The 22426-nt window shown below is 43.0% G+C and overlaps 1 protein-coding gene across 18 annotated transcripts in view; it reads right to left on the bottom strand.

The window, feature by feature from the left end:
* LOC110488843 (catenin delta-1) overlaps positions 1 to 22426 on the bottom strand; it is a 40202-nt gene that overhangs the window by 8645 nt on the left and 9131 nt on the right. For 3 of the 18 annotated variants that reach the window (XM_090198387.1, XM_036942985.2, XM_090198390.1), the window contains exons 3-14: positions 8038 to 8187; positions 6362 to 6513; positions 4478 to 4546; positions 4229 to 4351; positions 3864 to 4126; positions 3440 to 3736; positions 3121 to 3355; positions 2752 to 2974; positions 2062 to 2254; positions 1840 to 1957; positions 1584 to 1740; positions 357 to 374 (exon numbers count right to left, since the gene is read on the bottom strand). In XM_090198387.1, coding sequence (XP_090054513.1) covers positions 357 to 374; positions 1584 to 1740; positions 1840 to 1957; positions 2062 to 2254; positions 2752 to 2974; positions 3121 to 3355; positions 3440 to 3736; positions 3864 to 4126; positions 4229 to 4351; positions 4478 to 4546; positions 6362 to 6508 — 1843 coding nt within the window. In that variant the 5' untranslated portion in view covers positions 6509 to 6513; positions 8038 to 8187. The remainder of the gene's footprint in view (positions 1 to 356; positions 375 to 1583; positions 1741 to 1839; positions 1958 to 2061; positions 2255 to 2751; positions 2975 to 3120; positions 3356 to 3439; positions 3737 to 3863; positions 4127 to 4228; positions 4352 to 4477; positions 4547 to 6361; positions 6514 to 8037; positions 8188 to 22426) is intronic. The other 15 variants (XM_090198388.1, XM_090198385.1, XM_090198392.1 and 12 more) reach the window with 7 other exon arrangements.

The raw sequence follows: 22426 nt of genomic DNA, 5'->3' as shown, positions 1-22426 counted from the left end.
AATACATTTTATGCGCATTTGAATCTGTTCCACCTCAGCCCTTTCTAATAGATGCAGAGTCTCCTCAGAACGACATCATGGTATCATGCACTAGTTGAACAGCATGCACTCCATTTGTCACGTCCCATTTACAGTAAAGGCAATGTTAAGACCAGCCAGCGTTAGGAAAAGCCCTTATTTAGCCACAGTACAATAGAGCACCAAGAAGGCTGCGTTTACGGCAGCACAATTCTGATATTTTTGACCAATCACATCAGATATTTTTCAGCGCTGATCTGATTGGTCAAAAGACCAATTAGTGAAAAACAAGATCAGAATCGGGCAACCTGCATAAACGCAGCTGAAGAGAATCTTACCTTTGGAAAACCACTCATCTAAACAGGACAGGAACACAAGAAGAGAATGGGTGGAGGACAGAGGAAGGGAAGGAGAGAGTGAAAAACTGAAATAGTAACCCAGCCACCAACAAGCACAAACCCATCAGCACCAAAAGCAAAACCCAGCCCATGGCACCCAATCATCACATTCAAAGTAGGATTATGTTTCCACTAACCACAGATCTAAGGTCAGTCTAAATCTCACATCCCTTTTAATGAGTGAGGAATGGGGAGAGGGTGATCTGATCCTAGATCTGGAGGTAAGGGACATTTTCTACCTCTAGCCACAGAGAACTATGGCCTTTAACCCATAAGAGTTTAAGCACTGCTCGTAGAACATGTCATTCAAAAATAATGGCCATTAAAATGGAGTTGGTCCCCCCTTTACTTTTTTGGGAAGGCTTTCCACTAGATGTTGGCACATTACTGCAGGGTCTTGCTTCCCTTTAGCCACAAGATCATTAGTGAGGTCGGGCACCGATGTTGGGCGATTAGGCCTGGCTCCCAGTCGGCATTCCAATTAAATCTCAAAGGTGTTTGATGGAGTTGAGGTCAGGGCTCTGTGCAGGCCAGTCAAGTTGTTCCACACAGATGGACAAACCATTTCAATACGGACCTTGCTTTGTGCACAGGGCTTTGTCATGTTGAAACAGGAAAGGACCTTCCCCAAACTGTAGCCACAAAGTTGGAAGCACAGAATCATCTAGAATATTGTATGCTGTAATGTTACGATTTCCCTTCACTGGAACGAAGGGGCCTAGCCCGAACCATGAAAAATAGTATATTTAAACCCTTATTTTTGTCATTAAACAGTCTCCATATATACTGACATCAGTGGTACTGGGGGGGCCTTCAGACGAGTCTCGAGGCCTGTGGGCATCCTAGAGATAAACGACCAACATTTTCATGAGAGTCTCACCTTTAAACTGTTGGACGCTACAGACAGAATTTGACAGATTTTCTGTACCGACCGACATCAGACGAGTCCCAAGACGCTTGTGGGGGTTTGGACGCTACAGACGATTTTGTGAAAAGACCGATTTTCAGGATGTCTCATGGTCTGATAAGCTCTAGCTCTGATTGAGATGCATCCAATGAGGGGAAAAAAACATCTCTCTAGATTAAACAGATGTGTTTATTATGCTAATAAGATCTCCGGGGGGGGGAAAGACATCGACCTTTTGGGGTTACAGGCCGGTTACTGACCTTTGCCCTTCCGTGAGCCGAAGCAGCCGGCCTTGTTGGAACCGGGGGCGGGGCCCTGGTTTAGAGGTGCGGCCTCCTGGTAGCGCTCGCAGCCGGGAACCTCTCGGTGAACCTGATAGGACAGATTCCTCAGCAGACAAACGCTGTTCTCCACCAACTGCACAGAGACAGGGAGATGGGAGGTTTCAAAGGGTCATTACTCCAGTAAGTAAAATTCATCAGCAATCGATTAGAAGCTATGGGTTGGGTTAAACACCTTGTTGTCCACATCTTTGCGGTTGATCTGTGATTGGACAATGTACATCAGTGAGTCCACCAATCCTGCGCACTCTCTCAGCTTCCGCCTGGCCTCACTACGTTCTGAGCTCACGTTTCTGAACAAAACAAAAAATATATAGTTACAATGTTTAGGGTTCAACATCCCCAATACATACTCCCTTTGTCCATCCACCTCCTGCTGTCCGCTTCCTCCACGTACCTCAGACAGCCAGCTGTGTTGGTGAGGGCCGTCTCCCACTCCAGGTGGCGTGGTTTGAGGCTCTCCTCCCCTCCGTCACTCCCTCTCTCCCAGCCAGAGTGTGGCACCATCACCTCGTCTGAGAGGGCGTGTAACGCGTGGTCCACGATCTCCATCTTCACCGAGTCGTGAGACGATAGGTTCCACAATGTGCCTGAGGAAGAAGAGGGAGATGCGTCCATCATCTTCATGACTCTCAGTTCTCTGGTTGGGACCAATAATAAGGAATTATAGTAAAGGTTATAAGGCTGAAGTAGAGTTGGACTACTACACGGTATTGTTTTACTGTCCCATAACTAGTACTGTAACAGAGTAGTCAGTCCCTTCAGAATTCCATGATTACAATTTTGGGGCCAAATCAAATTCCTGCATATTATGAGGGCTATTTCCACATAAAAACGGAGCCATCACCGCAGTAGACAAAGAGTACTCGTAATTTCAACTCTTCACCGCAAAATCGCCGCATATGGTTCAAATCAAGCCACAAGTCAAACTTTGCCGTCTATGCATTTTTGCGACAAATTGGTAAAAATCATTGCATATTGCCATGCAAAATTACAGAATTGCCGCAGCAAAATCAAGCATTTTTGCAAGCATACAGCACAAAATAATCACTTTGAAATCTTGGAGAGACTGAACAGTAGTATTTACCTGTAATGGTGTCAGTGAGGTCTTGGTCTCTGGCCTTCCTCAGTAGCCGGACTAAGGCGGGAATGCCGTCACAGTTCTTGATGGCGATCTTGTTGTCGTGATCTGGTCCGTACGAGATGTTCTTGAGCGCCCCGCAAGCCGAGTGGTGTACATCCCTCTTGGGGTTGTCCAGCAACGAGACCAGAGAAGGGATCCCCTTTAAACGACGCACCTCCGATTTCACCTACATAACCAACATGGTCACACACACCAAACCCATCCTAAAACACTGATAGCAGTACATTAACACTTGTAATATCCATAATTTCAATACAAATCAATTTGTTTGCCAGTATACAAGGTTTGTGTGTGTGTGTGTGTGTGTGTTACCTTGTCGTTCTTGAAGGTGAGGTGCTGGAGGAAGGCAGCAGCGTTGGTTTTGACCGGGTCCAGCCTGTAGTTCAACATGGCGATGACCTCAGGGAGCTCCGGCTGTCTCCAGGATGTGGGCGGACCCTTCCTCAGGGTGCTGTCCAATGACGCCATACTTCCTCTCTCCATGTTGACGCCCCAGGTGTAGGTGTCAACTCCTCCCATGTCCCCTTCCAAAGTGTCCTCACAACTCCTAAGGGACAATTGGACAAATCAGACGCGAATTAATTGGTGTGTGTGTGTGTTGTACATACATATCCGAGTGGTGTGTGTCTACCTGAGCCTGCGTCTGTCCAGTCCTCCTGGGCCTGGGCCTAGTCGTGGCATGGTGCCGTATCCTGGATGCATGGTGGGAGGAGCCATACTGTACTCCACATCATCATATCCCAGACTCCTCTGGTCATCCTCCATGCCATAGTGGCCCTGGTGGGCATAGCGCATGCCCCCCAGCTCCAGGGCACTTCCCATGCCCCTCACCCCTCGCCCCACCTGGGGCTGGGCTGCGTAGGGGTCCAGCTGCTGTCTACTGGGGGCACGGTACCCAGAGTCAAGTGTCCTGTACCCATCCGCAGGTCTGGAGAGAGACAGAATATCAATTATACCAAAGATAGGAAATCTTCAAAAGAATACTAGCATTTTTCTTTCTTTACAGTGCTCTTCGGCATTTTCACAAACTTTAACGACAGTGGCAGTGGTCTGACCTGTAGCGGTCGTCCATGCGTGTGCCTCTGCTCAGGCTAGCGTAGGCCTCAGAAGGCGGGGCGCTCCTGTAGTCGTCGTAACCCCCCGCGGGACCGTAGTGGTAGTTCCTGGGGACCGTGGCTGTGGGGTAGTCCCCCCCTCCACCCTGCCTGTAGGAACGGTCCAGAGTGGCACTGTAACCGCCCATGCCCGAGACGGACACTCCCCCGTCAATGGACATCGAATCAGAGGGCAGGACAGTACGTGAGGTGATCACCTTCATCTGCAGAAGAGGAAGTACATCACCATGAGAGGAAGTTGTAGATAATTGTTTGTCATCCATGGAGGATATTATTTTCAGTTACAGTACAAAGTGTGTTTATACCGCATTCCCTGCCCGCCGTCCATTGGTTCCATCGTCTGAGAAGGCGGAGTGTACTTCCTGGGAATCACCTTCTGGTGTGTAGCTCTCGTCTAGAGAGCCATGTGCTGGGTCCACCATCATGTACTGTTAACACAGAGCGTCACACACAGAGCGTCACACACAGAGCGTCACACACAGAGCGTCACACACAGAGCGTCACACACAGAGCGTCACACACAGAGCGTCACACACAGAGCGTCACACACAGACCTGTGTCCCGTTAATGTATCCCTCACTCAGTTTCAGTCGTTCTATGTCCACATCCCCCAGACGCCCGTTCTGAGGAGGAGAGAGAGAAACCGTCAACCAAGAGAACTCATATTCACAGGCGTCTTTAGAGACATTATAGAGGATCCAACTGGGTTGTAGTCTAGACTACAACATCTCCCTACAACCACTCGAACACTGCTGGCATCATGACAACCAAAGAGACCCTGTTCTCTCAATACCTCAGTCATCTACCACATTCAAATACTTTGAAAATGTATCCTTCCTTTCCTTCTCCCTTTGAGGTAATCAATGACCAAACCATTGCTTCTTCCACCACTCATTTCATGTTAGATCACTTCAATGAAGGCTGGATGGAGGACAAAAAAAGGTGGGTCCATGGCTGTAGTGCAGACTCACTCATTATTTTAGAACTAACCCAAGATAGACCCCAATGTCGTTTCCAATGGGAGCAAATGAATCAGTGGGAAAAGGAGTTGGGCAGAGCCAAGCACAAGCTAATGAGATCATATTGGCTCGTTCTAGCATGCATTTGCATATTTCTGTTGGACAACACCTACTCTGAAGTGCGCTTGTGCAATAACTCAATTCTCCCGTGCACTCAAACTTAGTCAACTGTTTGTAACAGATCAAGTTCAAAAAGAAAATTAGCAAAATGCCGGCCAAAATCCATCTTGCTCCATCCCACTGCCGGCCACTGGGCTTCCCCTCACCACCTTATTTGGTAGTGAGTGGAAACACCAAGATGCTGCTTCACATTTATACATCCGATGAAATATCCGCCTCATTGTTCCATCTGTGCTATAGCTGTGTGGCTGTGTGTAGTGCCTACTCTGTCCTCAAGGGGTCAGGCCTGTTCATCCACGGTTACAGGAGGAAATGCATATTTCCCTTCACATTCTAAAGCTGTTGTTAACTAGTTAACAGTAAATGTGTTAAGCACCAAGTTTAGTCCAAACGTGGAATTATACTTAAAATTAGATAAACAAAGACACCTGAACCGGGAGAGGCAAAACCTACCCAGTGACAGTCATGAAACATTGCTTAACACACTGACTAAGCATGGTAGAGAATGACAGGACAACCTTAAACCAATTAGCCCTGCTAGGATGCTTTATAAAAAAAATAAAATAAGGCAACCACTTCACCTTCCCAATCAGTCTGTGTTTACACAGTAAAATAAAATAAAAAATGTAAAAAAAATAAAAAGGCTTCTCCACGGCTTCTCCCATCACGGCTGTAAATTCATGATAAAGCATAGTGACTTCACTGCTGTGGACAAACATGACTACATAACATAGGACAATGATATTCGGAGTTCTTGAAGCAGTTCCTCTTTTAGTTGATACGGTGTATCGTTTAGAATGATAATCTTAGTGGTAGTATGAGGCTGCATGCATGAGAACTGACTGCAGCATTTCAGGTGCAGTTCTGGCAAAGATGAGAATAGCTGTAATTACATGACAGAGGCCTGCAAAAGGTATGCAAGGGTGGTATGAAGGTTTTGTGTGAATGTGTGGGGGTGCAGTAAGTGTGGTGGTGAGTGACGGCGTTATGCAGAGGTACGTGATGGGAAATGCATGGCCTGTTAAAGCTGTAGAGATATGTAAACACACACAGTAGTGTGTTAAAGGATAAGAATTGAAATGCAACGCACAGGTACCACACAATTCACAGCGCCAGTGGAGGAACGGAGGGATGGATTATGGGGTTGGATGCGATGGATGGAGGGTGATAACAGCAATCACTGGATGATGGAGGGATGATGGAAGGAAAGATGAGGGATGCCTGGTCTTTTCGCCTGCATCTAGAAACGGCCCTAGGAAATCTCCCCTGGGGAGACGTGGATGGGGGCTGGGCTGTTACCTGTGTGTGGGGGAGGGGGCAGGACGGGGGGCTGAGCAGGCTCACTCTCCTCCTCTCCTCCTCCAGCGCTCTGGTCAGCTGTTCAAACTGCACCTCCTGCTCCCTCACCGACTCCAGGAGAGCCGCAGCGCTCTCACACTGTTCCATACACTCTACAGAGAGAGCACACACACACTGCTCCATACACTCTACTAGGCTTGGGCAGTATACCGGGGTATTTTTCAATACCGTCAAAACTATTTAAAAGTTTAAACGTTTCTCAATACATGTTTATATTTGTAACTAGTTTTTAAGTAAATACCTGCAGTCAACCTGTGCAATTCGTTAGGAAATAAAGCAGATTTATTTCTTCATGTCATCCATCACATTGCACAGTATGAAGATTACTGTAGTTCCCCAGAACAGTCACGCATTTGTTTGTAGATAGCACGGGGAAAAGGGGAAGCTGTTGAGTCAAGCTGTGTATTGACACGGGTCACATTTTATATTGAAAGTCAGTGTTCTGCTTCAATAAAGTGATCAGGGACGGGCAACTATAGTTTTCCTTTTGGCAGAAAATAGCTTCATTTTCAGAGGACAACGGAAGTGGAACTATTTGGCTGGCAGCCACACAAGTAAATGAGCTTACAATGAAAAAGCAAAGGTATTTTTTTAGCAAAAACTATGCATGGCCATATTTCTAATGTTTATCATAGGAAATATAGCTGGCTATATTCTAATGTCATACTTAAAATGAATCTGGTATTTTACTGGTGAAAAAGTAGGCTGGCTGTACACGGACAAAAGAAGCTACACAGTCAGAGAAATTCCGCTGATAGAATGCCGGTTGGTGAATTCTCAGAGTAGAGAAGAGCAACTGAAGAACAAAATGAGTGATGCCGAACAGAAATTAAAATAAGGATTTTAGATCAGTGTTTACAAAAACACAGCAAGATATTTCTTATGCATTCTTTTTCCTGTGTGAAAAAAAACAGAGTTCGGCGTTAACTCAACCCCAAAGTTTAACTTGCTCTTATCGAATTAAGTGGAATAATTAATAAGGTGTAGGTATATGTATACATAAGGTGTATGTATATGTAATATGTATCACTTTAGTTTATTTAAAATGTCCACTCATTACCATATTTAGCTAGTAGCCTCCATGGAAATTCACTACTACTTATGGTCATTTTGTTAGCATTCTGTAATAGACGCCCAGTGTTTTTGGCACCCCCTTGAGTACTAAGCCAGTAATACCGTAACTTCCGGGATGAGAAAAGGACATAAGCTAGCAGGGAAAGTTAGCCTAGTACAATTACAGCTGGAAGATACTGGTATCATCTTGCATTGTAAAGTATTCTCGCCTGTATGGACGTGGTATTGCGAACTGTAATGAACATTTTCAACATTTCGTGTTGCATTATTCAAGTGTGTTAACTTCAGTGCAGCATGCGTGGGGTGCTAACAAAGCAGGCCAGACAGCTCGAGCAACGAATGAGTAAGTGGAGCAGGTACTTTCCTCTTCGTGCTATAAAGGGGCTGCACTGAAACACTCACATGAAACACATTTGACAGAAGTACCGAACGTAACAAATTCTAGTAACGAACAGGAGGCTTTTTTGTATCGAAAAAGTAGAGGATTCTCAGTATTTCTGTGCAACACTAAATAGAAAGAGCAAAAAAGCAGAGATACACACCTTCGCCAAGGGGTGTGGCTTTGGAGAAGAGGTGAGAGGTCAGGCCAAGGTCAAAGGTGGAGCCCTATTTGCAGGGGCTCATGGGTAGAGTAGATTAAGTTTGCCAAACCACAAGGCCCAGAAAGAGGAAGGTGGATAAGGCAAAAGATACTGCAGAGGGGGACAGAGAGAAACAAAGGAAAGAGTGAAAATGCAGATTTAAAAGTTTAAGAATTAAGGAAGATGATCACTAAACACTTGAGTATGTAGAATTGAACATGCACGTTGTCAAAGTTGGCGTGCATACCTATATAACTTAATGACGTCACGTAAAATTGTTCTATATGCGCAACACAGCATTCCTAACCTAGCCCACAATGTCTGCTGTGTGGCTCGAGCAGTCAACAAGTCTAGCAGTCATTTGAAAGAGTAACAGCGAGACAACGCAAAGGTGAAACCCATCAACCCCAAGATAATGGAATTCATTGCACTTGACAAATCAACTGTTCTCTGTCGTGGGTGATGTTGGCTTTCGCGACTGGTCAAGCATCAGTACACACTAACGTTACCAAGTGCGCTATTCAGATGTTGCCCTACCGTAGTTACACAGTAATAGCGTCACTGCTATTAGCTTCACAACATACTATGGCACACCGTTTGGGTCTTTGTGTGTCAAAAAAGATTGACAATAATACTAAGTGTTCTTTGACCTATGACACGTTAAATAAGCTTTTAATTTGAAACGTCAAATAACAGTTCTATTATAAAATGTTGTGTGTTCTGAATTTGCACATGCAAGCCTAGCGCCACACTATCAGAAGCACTGTCGAAGCTGTACAAAAAAAGTCAGCAAACAAGCAAAAACCAGCCACGAACTGTGCGTTTATAATACCGCGTTGGTAATAAAGCATTATTTGTTCGACCGCAACTTCTGGGGTAGATAGCAAGCCAGCTACTTAACCCTGTTGCCCAAAGCTAACATTATAAACAGTCAGCTAGCGTCATCTGGCTAGTGAGGCTCGACTTGACCGGGTTGAGCAGCTAGCCACAATAAGGATTAGGCACAATAGTGCACTTTGCCTATTGTGGACCCCGATTTGCCAATTTTTATTTAACTACGTAAGTCAGTTAAGAACATTCTTATTTTCAATGACGACCTAGGAACAGTGGGTTAACTGCCTTGTTCAGGGGCAGAACGACAGATTTTTACCTTGTCAGCTCGGGGGATTCAATCTTGCAACCTTACAGTTAACTAGTCCAACGCTTTAACCACCTGATTACATTGCACTCCACGAGGAGCCTGCATGGCAGGCTGACTACCTGTTACGCAAGGGCAGCAAAAAACCAAGGTAAGTTGCTAGCTAGCATTAAACTTACCTTATAAAAACTAATCAATCTTAACATAATCACTAGTTAACTACACATGGTTGATGATATTACTAGTTTATCTAGCGTGTCCTGCGTTGCATATAAATCGATGCGGTGCCGGTTAATTTCTCATTGAATCACAGCCTACTTCGACAAACGGGTGATGATTTAACAAGCACATTTGCAAAAAAAGCCCTGTCATTGCACCAACATCAATGCCTTTCTTTAAAATTAATACACAAGTATATATTTTTAAACCTGCATATTTAGTTAATATTGCCTGCTAACATGAAGTTCTTATAACTAGGCAAATTGTGTCACTTCTCTTGCGTTCCATGCAAGCAGTCAGTATATGCAGCAGTTTGGGCCGCCTGGCTCATTGCAAACTGTGTGAAGTCCATTTATTCCTAACAAAGGCCGTAATTAATTTGCCAGAATTGTACATAATTATGACATAACATTGAAGGTTGTACAATGTAACAGCAATATTTAGACTTAGGGATGCCATCCATTAGATAAAATACAAAACGGTGCTTTATTTCACTAAAAGAATAAACGTTTCGTTTTCAAAAATGATAGTTTCCGGATTCTACCATTTTAATGTGTCTTATTATGTCATAATTAAGTCTATGATTTGATAGAGCAGTCTGACTGAGCGATGGTAGGAATAAGCTGACTCGAAAGCATTCATTCAAACAGCAATTTCATGCGTTTGCTAGCAGCTCTTCGCAATGCTTCAAGCATTGCGATGTTTATGACTTCAAGCCTATCAACTCCCGAGATTAGGCTGGTGTAACCGATGTGAAATGGCTAGCTAGTTAGCAGGGTGTGCGCTAATAGCATTTCAAACATCACTCGCTCTGAGACTTGGAGTAGTTGTTCCCCTTGCTCTGCATGGGTAACGCTGCTTCGAGGGTGGCTGTTGTCAATGTGTTCCTGGTTCGAGCCCAGGTAGGAGCGAGGAGAGGGACGGAAGCTATACTGTTACACTGGCAATACTAAAGTGCCTATAAGAACATCCAATAGTCAAAGGTTTATGAAATACAAATCGTTTTGAGAGAAATTGTCCTATGATTCCTATAATAACTAGAACCTAAAACTTCTTACCTGGGAATATTGAATAGTCCTGTTAAAATGAACCACCAGCTTTCATATGTTCTCATGTTCTGAGCAAGGATCTGAAACGTTAGCTTTTTACATCCACATATTGCACTTTTACTTTCTTCTCCAACACTTTGTTTTTGCATTATTTAAACCAAATTGAACATATTTCATTATTTATTTGAGGCTAAAATGATTTTATTGATGTATTATGAAATTAAAATAAGTGTTCATTCAGTATTGTTGTAATTATCATTATTACAAATACATTTTAAAATATCAATATTTTTTTTTATAAATTCATTTTTAAAAATCGTCTGATTAAATCGGTATCGGCTTTTTTTGGTCCTCAAATAAATCGGTATCGGCGTTGAAAATTCACAAGTCGGTCGACCTCTAATATCAGTCTACTGTGACACACACAGAACACAACTGAAGAGTTTAACCAAATATTAGCGTTGTAGCTCTTACCGCAGGACTGCGACTGTGAAATAACCTCCCCAGTCAGCCTGTTGTGTGTATTGACATTCATATTGCACTGTACAGCTTTACCTAAGGATTGGAGATCAATAAAATAAGCTAACAGTCTTCTCAATACCCAATATATTTTTTCCCCCCCAATGTCCTCAGAGTTATCAGACTCCAAAACAAAACATTTATTTAACTAGGCAAGTCAGTTAAGAACAAACAATAAATGTGTCTCAATTCATAGTTGTTTGAGGCACGCAATAAGAGCTACAATGCTAATTTTCTCTGGGTGTCACTGAGTAGACATACCCCATGTCAATGACCAACAATCCATAGGTAGGGCTGTACAGTGAAATAAGTACACCCCAATGCAATTTTAAAGTATAATACATCATCAATATCGGCGCATCACTAATTTATTTCTTAATTCCATTCATTTACTTTTATGTATGTGTGTGAATTGTTTTTAGATTTTACTGCACTGTTGGAGCTAGGAACACAAGCATTTCGCTACACCCGCAATAACATCTGCATGTGTCCAATAAAATGTGATCTCTGTTCATTTGTTAAAACAGCCCAATGGCTATCCTGCCAGACAATACACACACCTATTTTACACTAGCTTTAACAGTACAGTAGCTGTGGCTCAGTTGAGACTGCAGCTTGTCTGGGCCAGACGAAACACACCGTCAGCAGAGAGACAAGAACACCAACTCCCAGGATCCATCTCCTCTCCTTTGTTTAAAGCCCTCCAGTACTGTCCGTCCATCCCTCCCCCAGCCCATTTCTCACTCACTCTCCCAACCTCGCCTTAAGCCCCTTCGCTCCTTTTTCTCTCTACCAATCTCTATCCAACCTCCTCTCCCCCTCTGGCAACGTCCCCTCTTTCATCCCTCTCCCTCACTGTTTTTCGTTCCAGCCTCTTCAGAGCACACAATAGAACGGAATACAGTACTATCAGAGCCAGACAAACAGGCTCAGACAGTAGTAATTACTCTTATCTCCTGATAAAACATATCATCCGCCCATTGGTTCCTGGTTTAAAAAAAGGTTAGTATACCAAGGCTCCACACACAAACAAGCACAGACATACACCTGTCAAACCGGTTATGCTAGGGAGGGGCATGGAGAGAGACGGAGGTGACCACATTTCTTTGTCTCCACAGACACAGGACTCTTGGTATACTAGTGCCTCTCTCAACTGAGTAAGAGCTGTGGTTTAAGGGTCAGCCATATCGGGAAATCTGACTGCCGATGGGTACTTAGCATCTGTACCCAGAGAGTCGTCAGTTAAGTTAACTCTGATTTGCTTCTTTTAAATACTCAAGGCCACAAGGTGGCAGTAGCTTGTTTGACGTGTCTGATGCAGCTAATGTACGCTAACTGGCAAGTTACACTAACGTTGCTAGCTAGCCATTTTGTAATAAGCCGTTGTTGACACTAACCAGATAGCCACAACTAGATAACTAGCAACATTCATTAAAACACAATGGATTTGTAAAAAATAAAAAAAAGCAGCTACCCGTTAGCTGTCGAGAGTCAATGGAGTAGCTAGCTAGCTATGTTGTACAAAATGGCTATTGTAACCATTTAGAGAAATAGCAGTTTGGGATAATGGAGAGTGAATTAAATAATTTCTTCATCTTGATAGATGGCTAGCTTGGTAGAGCATTTAGTGTTGTGTGCATTGTGCTTCCTGGCTCAGTAAGAAAGCTAATGTTAGCTAGCTAAGTAATGAAAAGGTGCACATTAACAACCTAACAAAATTCCTTCTATGACAAAACTCCTTAGCTAGATGTAAAGATTTGCTTTAGAAAAAAAAAAATGCAACTTTGTTGTAGTTTGAACAATTGATGAAAAGGGAGTGGTTTACACTGAGAAAAGTGCCCTCTGTCACTTCTGTCAGCGCATACACTGATTGACTCAAAGTCAAGTTCTCGGCCACTGACAAGCATTGCGATTCTACAAGTAGAAACGGCAGGGGTGTAATCAATACGCAGATTCTGTTGCAAAACATTTTACAACAGACACCATTTAATCCAAAAGAAAAACGCAACCAAGAGTTTTGCCAAATTACCGTACGACAGATCACGTATTCACCCTGCACACCCTAACTAATAAAAAAAAAACAGCAAAATCTTCATGCTTTGATTTTTAAAAATTAAGGCTGATTCAAATTGGTCCTGTGGTCTTTCCACAGGACCAGGTGGTGAGACAGCGATTAACCCCCACCCTCAACATATATCAACGAATTGGGGAGGGCACAAGAACAGTCAGCAGCACCCAGCCTCACCCTACTAGAATCTGAAGTCAAACGTCTGTTCGCTGATGATCTGGTGCTTCTGTCCCCAACCAAGGAGGGCCTACGCAGCACCTATATCTTCTGCATAGATTCAGTCAGACCTTGCATAGATGGGCCCTGACCATAAATCTCAGTAAGACAAAAATGGTGTTCCAAAAAAAAGGTCCACTCGCCAGGACCACAAATTCCATCTAGACAATGTTGCCCTAGAACACACAAACACTACAAAACAAACTTCGGCCTAAACATAAGCACCACAGGTAACTTCCAAAGCTGTGAACGATCTGTGTGAAGGCAAAAAGCGCCTATGTCATCTAAAGAAACATACCAATTAGGATCCATCTAAAAATACTTGAATCAGTTATAGAATCCATTGCACTTTGTGGTTGTGAGGTCCACTCACCAACCAAGAATTCACGAAATGGGGCTAACACCAAATTGAGACGGCATGCAGAATTCTGCAAAAATATCCTCCATGTACAACAAACAAATAACGCACGCAGAGCAGAATTTGGCCAACACCCGCTAATGATCAAAATCCAGAAAAGAGGCGGTAAATTCTACAAATGTCTAAAAGGAAGTGATTCCCAAACCTCCCATAACAAAGCCATCACCTACAGAGAAATTAACCTGGAGAAGAGAACCCTAAGGAAGCTGGTCCCAGAGCTCTGTTCACAAACAGAACCAAAAGAGATCCAGGAACGCAAAACACAATTAGACCCAACCAAAATCAGGAGAAACAAAAAGATAATTACTTGACACATTGGAAAGCATTTACAAAAAAACAGAGCAAACTAGAATGCTATTTGGCCCTAAACAGAGAGTACACAGGGGCAGAATACCTGACCACTGTGACTGACCCAAACTTAAGGAAAGCTTTGACTATGTACAGACTCAGTGAGCATAGCCTAGCGATTGAGAAAGGCTGCTGAAGGCAGACAGCCTGTCTTCTCTTGAGAGCCTATGTGCCCACTGCCCACAAAATGAGTTGAAACTGAGCTGCACTTCCTAACCCCCTGCCAAATGTATGGCCATAGAGACACATATTTCCCTCAGATTACACAGACCCGCAAAGAAATTAAACAAATCCGATATCTATTGGATGAAATACCAGTGTACAATCACAGCAGCAAGATTTGTGACCTGTTGCCACAAGAAAAGGGCAACCAGTGAAGAACAAACCCTTGTAAATACAACCTTTATTTATTTTCCCTTTTGCACATCATGACAACGCTGTATATAGATATGACATTTGAAATGTCTTTTCTTTTGAAACTTGTGTAATGTTTACTGTTAATTTATAGCTTATTTCACTTGTGTTATCCATTTCACTTGCTTGGCAATGTAAACATTGTTCCCCATGCCAATAAAGCCCCTTAAACTGAAATTGAACAGAAAGAGCGAGAGGTGCTGACAACGGGGTAAAAAGGTGAAAGGAGGAACAGAGGTGTATTGTGAAATGGGAGGGGGGGGGGGGGCTGACTCACAGTTTCACCTGTGGGGGACTGAGTGTGTGAGAACGAGAAAGAAGCAGAATGAGCGAAAAATAGTGTGAGAGAAAGTGTCCGAGCCACAGAGAGCAAGGGTAGAGATCAGGCCAGCATGGAATGTGATGACATCATTGAGTAGAACTGCCCTTTAAACAATAGAAATAGTACCTCTAGCTGCCTCGTCGGCTCCTGTCTGATGACTCACCACACACACAAATCCCATTCCACGTCTATTACAGGCCGATTCCTGCTCCCTTGTTGCTTTTTGCTCTGCTTCTCCAGAAGAGGAAAAGAGGTGGAGGTGAAAAAAATATTTTTATAGAAAAAAAAAGGGGGAGGTAGGATGGATGACAGACAGGGGCAGAAGAGGCAGCTAGAGATAAAAAGTATATTGTTTAAAAAAGGGATGAATATTTCAAGCGGGTTGCTTTATTTTGGAATAGAGGGGTTCAAGAATCAGAGATGAGGGGTGTGAAGAAGTGATGAGGATGGATGGCATCATTTTAACAAACACACAGCCAAAGGCCACTGCCCACCTGCACAAACTCTTGTCCAGTAACACATGCCCTTATATGGGAAGACGCAGTACAACAGCACCGAACTGTTGTTATCTACCCTACAGCCAGGAGAGAAAGAGGGGAGGAGTAGAGAGAAGATAAGGAATGCTGAATAAAATAAAGTGAAGCTTACATTCCTCAGACTGTGTCGGCTCAAATCGCTACTAAAGTCCCTAGTTAAGACACAACAAACCGTAGTAGGAGAACTGTGGGTTCAATATGGAGACAGTAACATCTCAAGGCAAGCCTGGGTCACAGTGACCCATTCACAAAGCGAGCAAAACCAAGTCTGGCATTGCACACAGTCTCATTCATTTAGTGAAACCTATCATTACCACTCAAATCCAAATGTTTGTCATCATTTACAAATAAGGAATGTGTGAGTGTTTGAGCATGTTTTTTTTTTTGTTCATTGGTGTGTGGGTCTGCGTGTCTGAGTGTAAACCACAGAGAGAGGGGAATTCGCAGCTGTTGGTTTGGGAGGCCACTGGAACAATGAGAAGTTTGTGTGAGTGAGCACAAGCGTGAAAGCGTTAGAGTGCGGTTTAGGCTGTGTGTTTAAGGGGGGCTGAACTTACTGATTTTGCCTCTGCTTCAATCATCCATCATGTTGCACACCTTTCAGTTCCCCTTAAATGTTTTCAATATTTGAATTTATAAAATGTTGGGACAATATTGAACAATTTCAATTGCACCTGTATAGAGGCCAGATTTAGACATGTCTTCAAACCAAGTTTACGTAGCTAGGGATGCAAACTGGTGAGGGCCCAAAAAGGAAACACTGTTGCACCGAAACATGCAAAAACAATCCCTGTTTGGGGGAAATGCAGGTTAACTAATTACACAAGAAAAATATCAAGTGGTTCATGGGAACCTAACTCACAGTTAAAAAAAATGTAAAGAGAGCAATCCAATGTTATTAGTTGCCTAGACTTTACTGCAAATGACGATTAAGTATTGAGGAAAAAACCCACTAATATTGCAATTAGCCATGAGAGCCTTTATAATAGAACGCTTGTGACCACACACACACCAACCTAAATATTGCACTTGGGAAAAAACATCTTAAAGTAGAATTGAAAAAGTGAGAAATAGGGAAAGTGTGTGGTGTTCCTTTCACCTCTATAGCTCATGAGGTGCTGATGCTGTAACTAGCAAAGTGGTTGTCTATTCGCTCTTCAGTAGTGTGCTGCATTCAGTTATATGAACGATTGGCTGAGCCTTGGATACAGCCAGTATTTTTCCAAAACGCACAGCACTCGTTTGCTTACAGCCAGAAGTGTGATCCAAAGCCAAGCAAGCCCCTTGCCCAAACTTCTCATCAGATCTACACAAATCACATAGGTTAAGGACGCACTGATATGACATTTTTGGCAGATGCCCCATATTTTCCTTAGAAAGAGTTTCCAGCTGGTTTTTTGAAAAAAATTAGCCAGAAACTGTAGTTTTTCTAGGTGGCTCCCATTTTGGCTGTAGTGTTTCCAAGCGCATGGAAGAGAGCGCGTTTTGGTATTTTTCTCCGGGAAAGACCATAACGATTCTCCGTCTTAAATTTGTATTGTTTATTTACGTATTAGGGTACCTACGGTTTGATTATAAATGTTGTTTGACTTGTTTGGAAAAGTTTATTAGTAACATTTTGGATGAATGGGAAACTGGGTCGATTATTGACTGAAGCACGCCAGCTAAACTGAGTTTTTATGGATATAAAGGACATTATCGAACAAAAGGACCATTTGTGATGTAACTGGGACCTTTTGGAGTGCCAACAGAAGATCAAAGGTAAGTCTTTTTTTATATCGCTATTTCTGACTTTCGTGTCGCACCTGCCTGGTTGAAATATGTTTTTCATGTGTTTGTATGCAGGACGCTGTCCTCAGATAATCACATGGTCTTCTTTCGCCGTGAAGCCTTTTTGAAGAGCTTCCTCAGAGCATGCGCAGACCAGCTGGCTGGTGTTTACGGACATATTCAATCAACCCTTAACCCAGTCTGCTGCTCCCACATGCTTCAAGAGGGCCACCATTGTTCCTGTTCCCAAGAAAGCTAAGGTAACTGAGCTAAACGACTACCGTCCAGTAGCACTCACTTCCGTCATCATGAAGTGCTTTACGAGACTAGTCAAGGACCATATCACCTCCACCCTACCTGATACCCTAGACCCACTCCAATTTGCTTACTACACCAATAGTTCCACAGACGACGCAATCGCAACCACACTGCCCTAACCCATCTAGACAAGAGGAATACCTATGTGAGAATGCTGTTCATCGACTACAGCTCAGCATTTAACACCATAGAACCCTCAAGCTTGATGACCCTCGTCATCAAGCTCGAGACCCTGTGTCTCGACCCCGCCCAGTGCAACTGGGTACTGGACTTCCTGACGGGCCACCCCCAGGTGGTGAGGGTAGGTAACAACATCTCCACCCCGCTGATCCTCAACAATGGGGCCCCACAAGGGTGCATTCTGAGCCCTCTCCTGTACTCCCTGTTCACCAACGACTGCATTGCCATGCACGCCTCCAACTCAATCATAAAGTTTTCAGACGACACTACAGTGGTAGGTTTGATTACCAACAACGACGAGACATCCTTCAGGGAGGAGGTGAGGGCCCTCGGAGTGTGGTGTCAGGAAAATAACCTCACAATCAACGTCAACAAAAGGAGATGATTGTGGACTTCAGTTAACAGCAGAGGGAGCACCCCCCTATCCACATTGACGGGACAGTAGTGGAGAGAGTATTAACTTTTAAGTACCTCGGTGTACACAACACAGACAAACTGAATTGGTCCACCCAGCAGCAGCGCCTCTTCAACCTCAGGAGGCTGAAGAAATTTGGCTTTACAGATGCACAATCGAGAGCATCCTGTCAGGCTGTATCACCGCCTGGTACGGCAGCTGCTCCGCCCAGAACCGTAAGGCTCTCCAGAGGGTAGTGAGGTCTGCACAACGCATCACCGGGGGCAAACTACCTGCCCTCCAGGACACCTACATCACCCGATGTCAAAGGAAGGCCATAAAGATCATCAAGGACAACAACCACCCGAGCCACTGCCTGTTCACCCCGCTATCATCCAGAAGGCAAGGTCAGTACAGGTGCATCAAAGCAAGGACCGAGACTGAAAAACAGCTTTGATCTTAAGGCCATCAGACTGTTAAAAAGCCACCACTAACATCAAGTGGCTGCTGCCATACATGTAAAAAATGCATCCCTAGCCACTTTAAACAATGCCACTTAATATAATGTTTAGATACCCTACATTACTCATCTCATGTATATACTGTACTCTATACCACCTACTGAATCTTGCCTATGCCGTTCTGTACCATCACTCATTCATATATCTTTATGTACATATTCTTCATCCCTTTACACTTGTGTATAATGTAGCTGTTGTGAAATTGTTAGGTTAGATTACTCGTTGGTTATTACTGCATTGTCAGAACTAGAAGCACAAGCATCACACTACACTCGCATTAACATCTGCTAACTATGTGCATGTGACAAAAAAATTTGATTTGAGAAGTTAACTTCTTCGATATAGGGGCTCTTAATTTTTGGATGAAAAACGTTCCCGTTTGAAACAAGATATTTTGTCACGAAAAGATGCTCGACTATGCATATAATTGACAGCTTTGGAAAGAAAACTGACGTTTCCAAAACTGCTAAGATATTTTCTGTGAGTGCCACAGAACTGATGTTACAGGCGAAACCCAGATAAAAATCCAATCAGGAAGTGCCGCATTTTTTGAAACCGCCTCATTCCAATGACTCCTTGCGGAGTCAGTTATATGGCTGTGAAGGAGCTAGGAGTCAGCTTACGTTTTCCCCAAGGTGTCTACAGCATTGTGACGTATTTGTAGGCATATCATTGGAAGATTGACCATAAGAGACAACATCTACCAGGTGGTCGCTTGGTGTCCTCCGTTGCAATTATTGCGTAATCTCCAGCTGCAGTATTTTTCCGTTTGCTTCTGTTGAGAAGCCAGCTGCCACCACAGATAGATTATCGAATAGATATGTGAAAAACACCTTGAGGATTGATTCTAAACAACGTTTGCGATGTTTGTCGATATTATGGAGCTAATTTGGAAAAAAGTTTGGCGTTGTAAGTGACTGCATTTTCCGGTATTTTTCTTAGCCAAACGTGATGAACAAAACGGAGCTATTTCGTCTACACAAATATTTTCGGAAAAAATTAACATTTGCTATCTAACTAAGAGTCTCGTCATTGAAAACTTCCGAAGTTCTTCAAAGGTAAATGATTGTATTTGAATGCTTTTCTTGTTTGTGAAAATGTTGCCTGCTGAATGCTAGGCTTAATGCTATGCTATCAATACTCTTACACAAATGCTTGTGTAGCTTTGGTTGAAAAGCATATTTTGAAAATCTGAGATGACAGTGTTGTTAACAAAAGGCTAAGCTTGTGTTTCAATATATTTATTTCATTTGCGATTTTCATGAATAGGAAACGTTGCGTTATGGTAATGCTTGAGGCTATGATTACGCTCCCGGATACGGGATTGCTCGTCGCTAGAGGTTAATGGTGTCCGGACCCATCTATGTGAAGCTAGCCACAATAAGGATAAGCCACAATAGTGGACTTTGCGGTTAGCCTTCAAAATAAAAGGTATGGCAATTTTACTATTTGTATTCATTTGCATCACTGTCAATTACATAGTTTTATTTTAAAAGCTAACCGCAAAGTCAGCTATTGTGGCTAGCTTCACAACACATAACCCGGTCAGGTTGAGCCTCACTAGCCAGATGAAGCAAGCTGGCTGCTTATAACATTCATGAGGTAGGAAAATGATGTGGATATATTGAAGCAACATGTGAAGACATCAGTCAGGAAGTTAAAGCTTGGTCGCAAATTGGTCTTCCAAATGGACAATGAACCCAAGCATACTTCCAAAGTTGTGGCAAAATGGCTTAAGGACAACAAAGTCAAGGTATTGGAGTGGCCATCACAAAACCCTGACTCAATCTTATAGAAAACATTTGACCCAACAATGTAAAAGGCAATGCTACCAAATACTAATTGAGTGTATGTAAACTTCTGACCCACTGGGAATATGATGAAATAAATAAATAATTATCTATATTATTCTGACATTTTACATTCTTAAAATAAAGTGGTGATCCTAACTGACCTAAGACAGAGAATATTTACCAAGACTAAATGTCAGGAATTGTGAAAAACTGAATTTAAATGTATTTGGCTAAAGTGTATGTAAACTTCCGACTTCAACTGTAGATAAAAAAAAATAAACTATGTCGCTTTAAGCAGATTCGTAGTCAACTTACCGCTGCATCATACCCTTTCCAAGTAAGTAGTAAGATATTTTAGCCTTAAAGCCTATCTGAAGTCAGCTGTGAGTATCGCTGAACAATAACATTGCTGCTGCCCCCCCCCCCCCCCCTTCCTAAGAAACAGGATGTTATGGATTCTCCTTTAGAGATGAATGAAGACATGAGTGGTATTCACTGAAGATAAGCAGCAGGGTGCGCACAAGCCTTTGTTCCACACCCGATTCAACTCTTCAAGCTAAGTTCTCTTAATTCACTGACCTTGGCTGGACTATGGGGTGTAGCAACAGTACAAAGTTGCCACTAATCTCGCTGCCACTACCTGTGGTCACTTTTTTCGCTTCCATCTATGATTGAGGCTTCTACCTTCACCCCTAACCGCCCTCACACTCGTGTTGAGGAAGTAAACTAATCAATAAAACCTGTAAGAGGAAGAAAAAGCAGATGCTACTGCAACAACCAACCATTACCTCAACTGCACTGACGTCAATATCTCTAGGTCACCATGTCAGCAGATAAAAGCAGAGCGCCTTAGGCTCAATGATAAAGAATACATGTGCACTCAGACGCACGTAGGCCTGATACAACACTGACACACCACGGGTCATATCATCCTGTCTGATTCTGCAGCAGTCAATGTGACTCACCCTAGCCAGACATCAGAATACAGCGTAGCATTCATGCATTAGTTATTAACCCAAAATCTTGGTTACTTTTTGGGTTAAACAACTAATTAGCCTGACGTCCGTTTAATTATTTGATTTCCATTTTGCTTTCGTTTTTTTCTGTGTGATCAATGCACAGTTTCTGTAGAGAGCTCACATTTCAGGCTTGATCTGATTGATGTAGTAGTTTCCAACATGCAAATTATCCACAGTTAATTACCATGTATTCTACACTAAACTACAATGACCATAATCCATTGGGTGCCCGCCTACTTGTCCAGTCTGTGCTGAGCACTAAGCTATAATAATAGGTGTGGACTAGAGATGAGAACGTGCAATCTAGAGGGCTGGAAAGCAGTTGCTTTGTGAGCTCTCTACCTGAAAATGAAAAAAAACATGGCCTACATTGCCTTCAGAAAGTACTCATACCCCTTGACTTATTCCACATTTTTTGGGTTACAGCCTGAATTCAAAATGGATTAAATATATTTTTTCCTCACCCATCTACACACAATACCAAATGATGACAAAGTGAAAACATGTTTTGACATTTTAGCAAATTTATGGAAAATTAAATACAGAAACCTAAATGACGTAAGCATTCAAACCCTTGAGTCAATACTTTGTAGAATCCCATTTGGAATCGATTACAGCTGTGAGTCTTTCTGGGTACGTCTCTAAGAGCTTTCCACAACTGGATTGTGCAACATTAGCCCATGATTATTTACAAAATTCTGGTTATAGATCATTGCTAAACCATCCTTTTCAGGTCTTTCCGTAGATTTAAGTCAAAACTAACTGGGCCACTCAGGAACATTCACTGTCTTGCTAAGCAACTACAGTGTAGATTTGACATTGTGTTTTAGGTTGTCTTGCTGAAAAACGTGAACACATCTCCCAGTGTTCGGTGGAAAGCAGACAACCAGGTTATCCTCTAGGGTTTGCCAGCGCTTAGCGCCATTCCGTTTCTTCTTTATCCTAACAAACTCCCAAGTCCTTAACGATTACAAGCATACACGTAACATGAAGCCGCTACTACAGTGCCTTCGCGCGAAAAGGTATTCAGACACCTTCCCATTTCCCACATTTGTTACATTAGTGTTATTCTAAAATGGATTTTAATTCTCAAACTACACACAATACC

The sequence above is a fragment of the Oncorhynchus mykiss genome, chromosome 14, assembly GCF_057628025.1.
Source record: "Oncorhynchus mykiss isolate SJ-2025 chromosome 14, ASM5762802v1, whole genome shotgun sequence".
NCBI lineage: Eukaryota > Metazoa > Chordata > Actinopteri > Salmoniformes > Salmonidae > Oncorhynchus > Oncorhynchus mykiss.
Note: the sequence above shows the minus strand (reverse complement) of the source record. Positions and strands in the feature narration are given on the sequence as shown.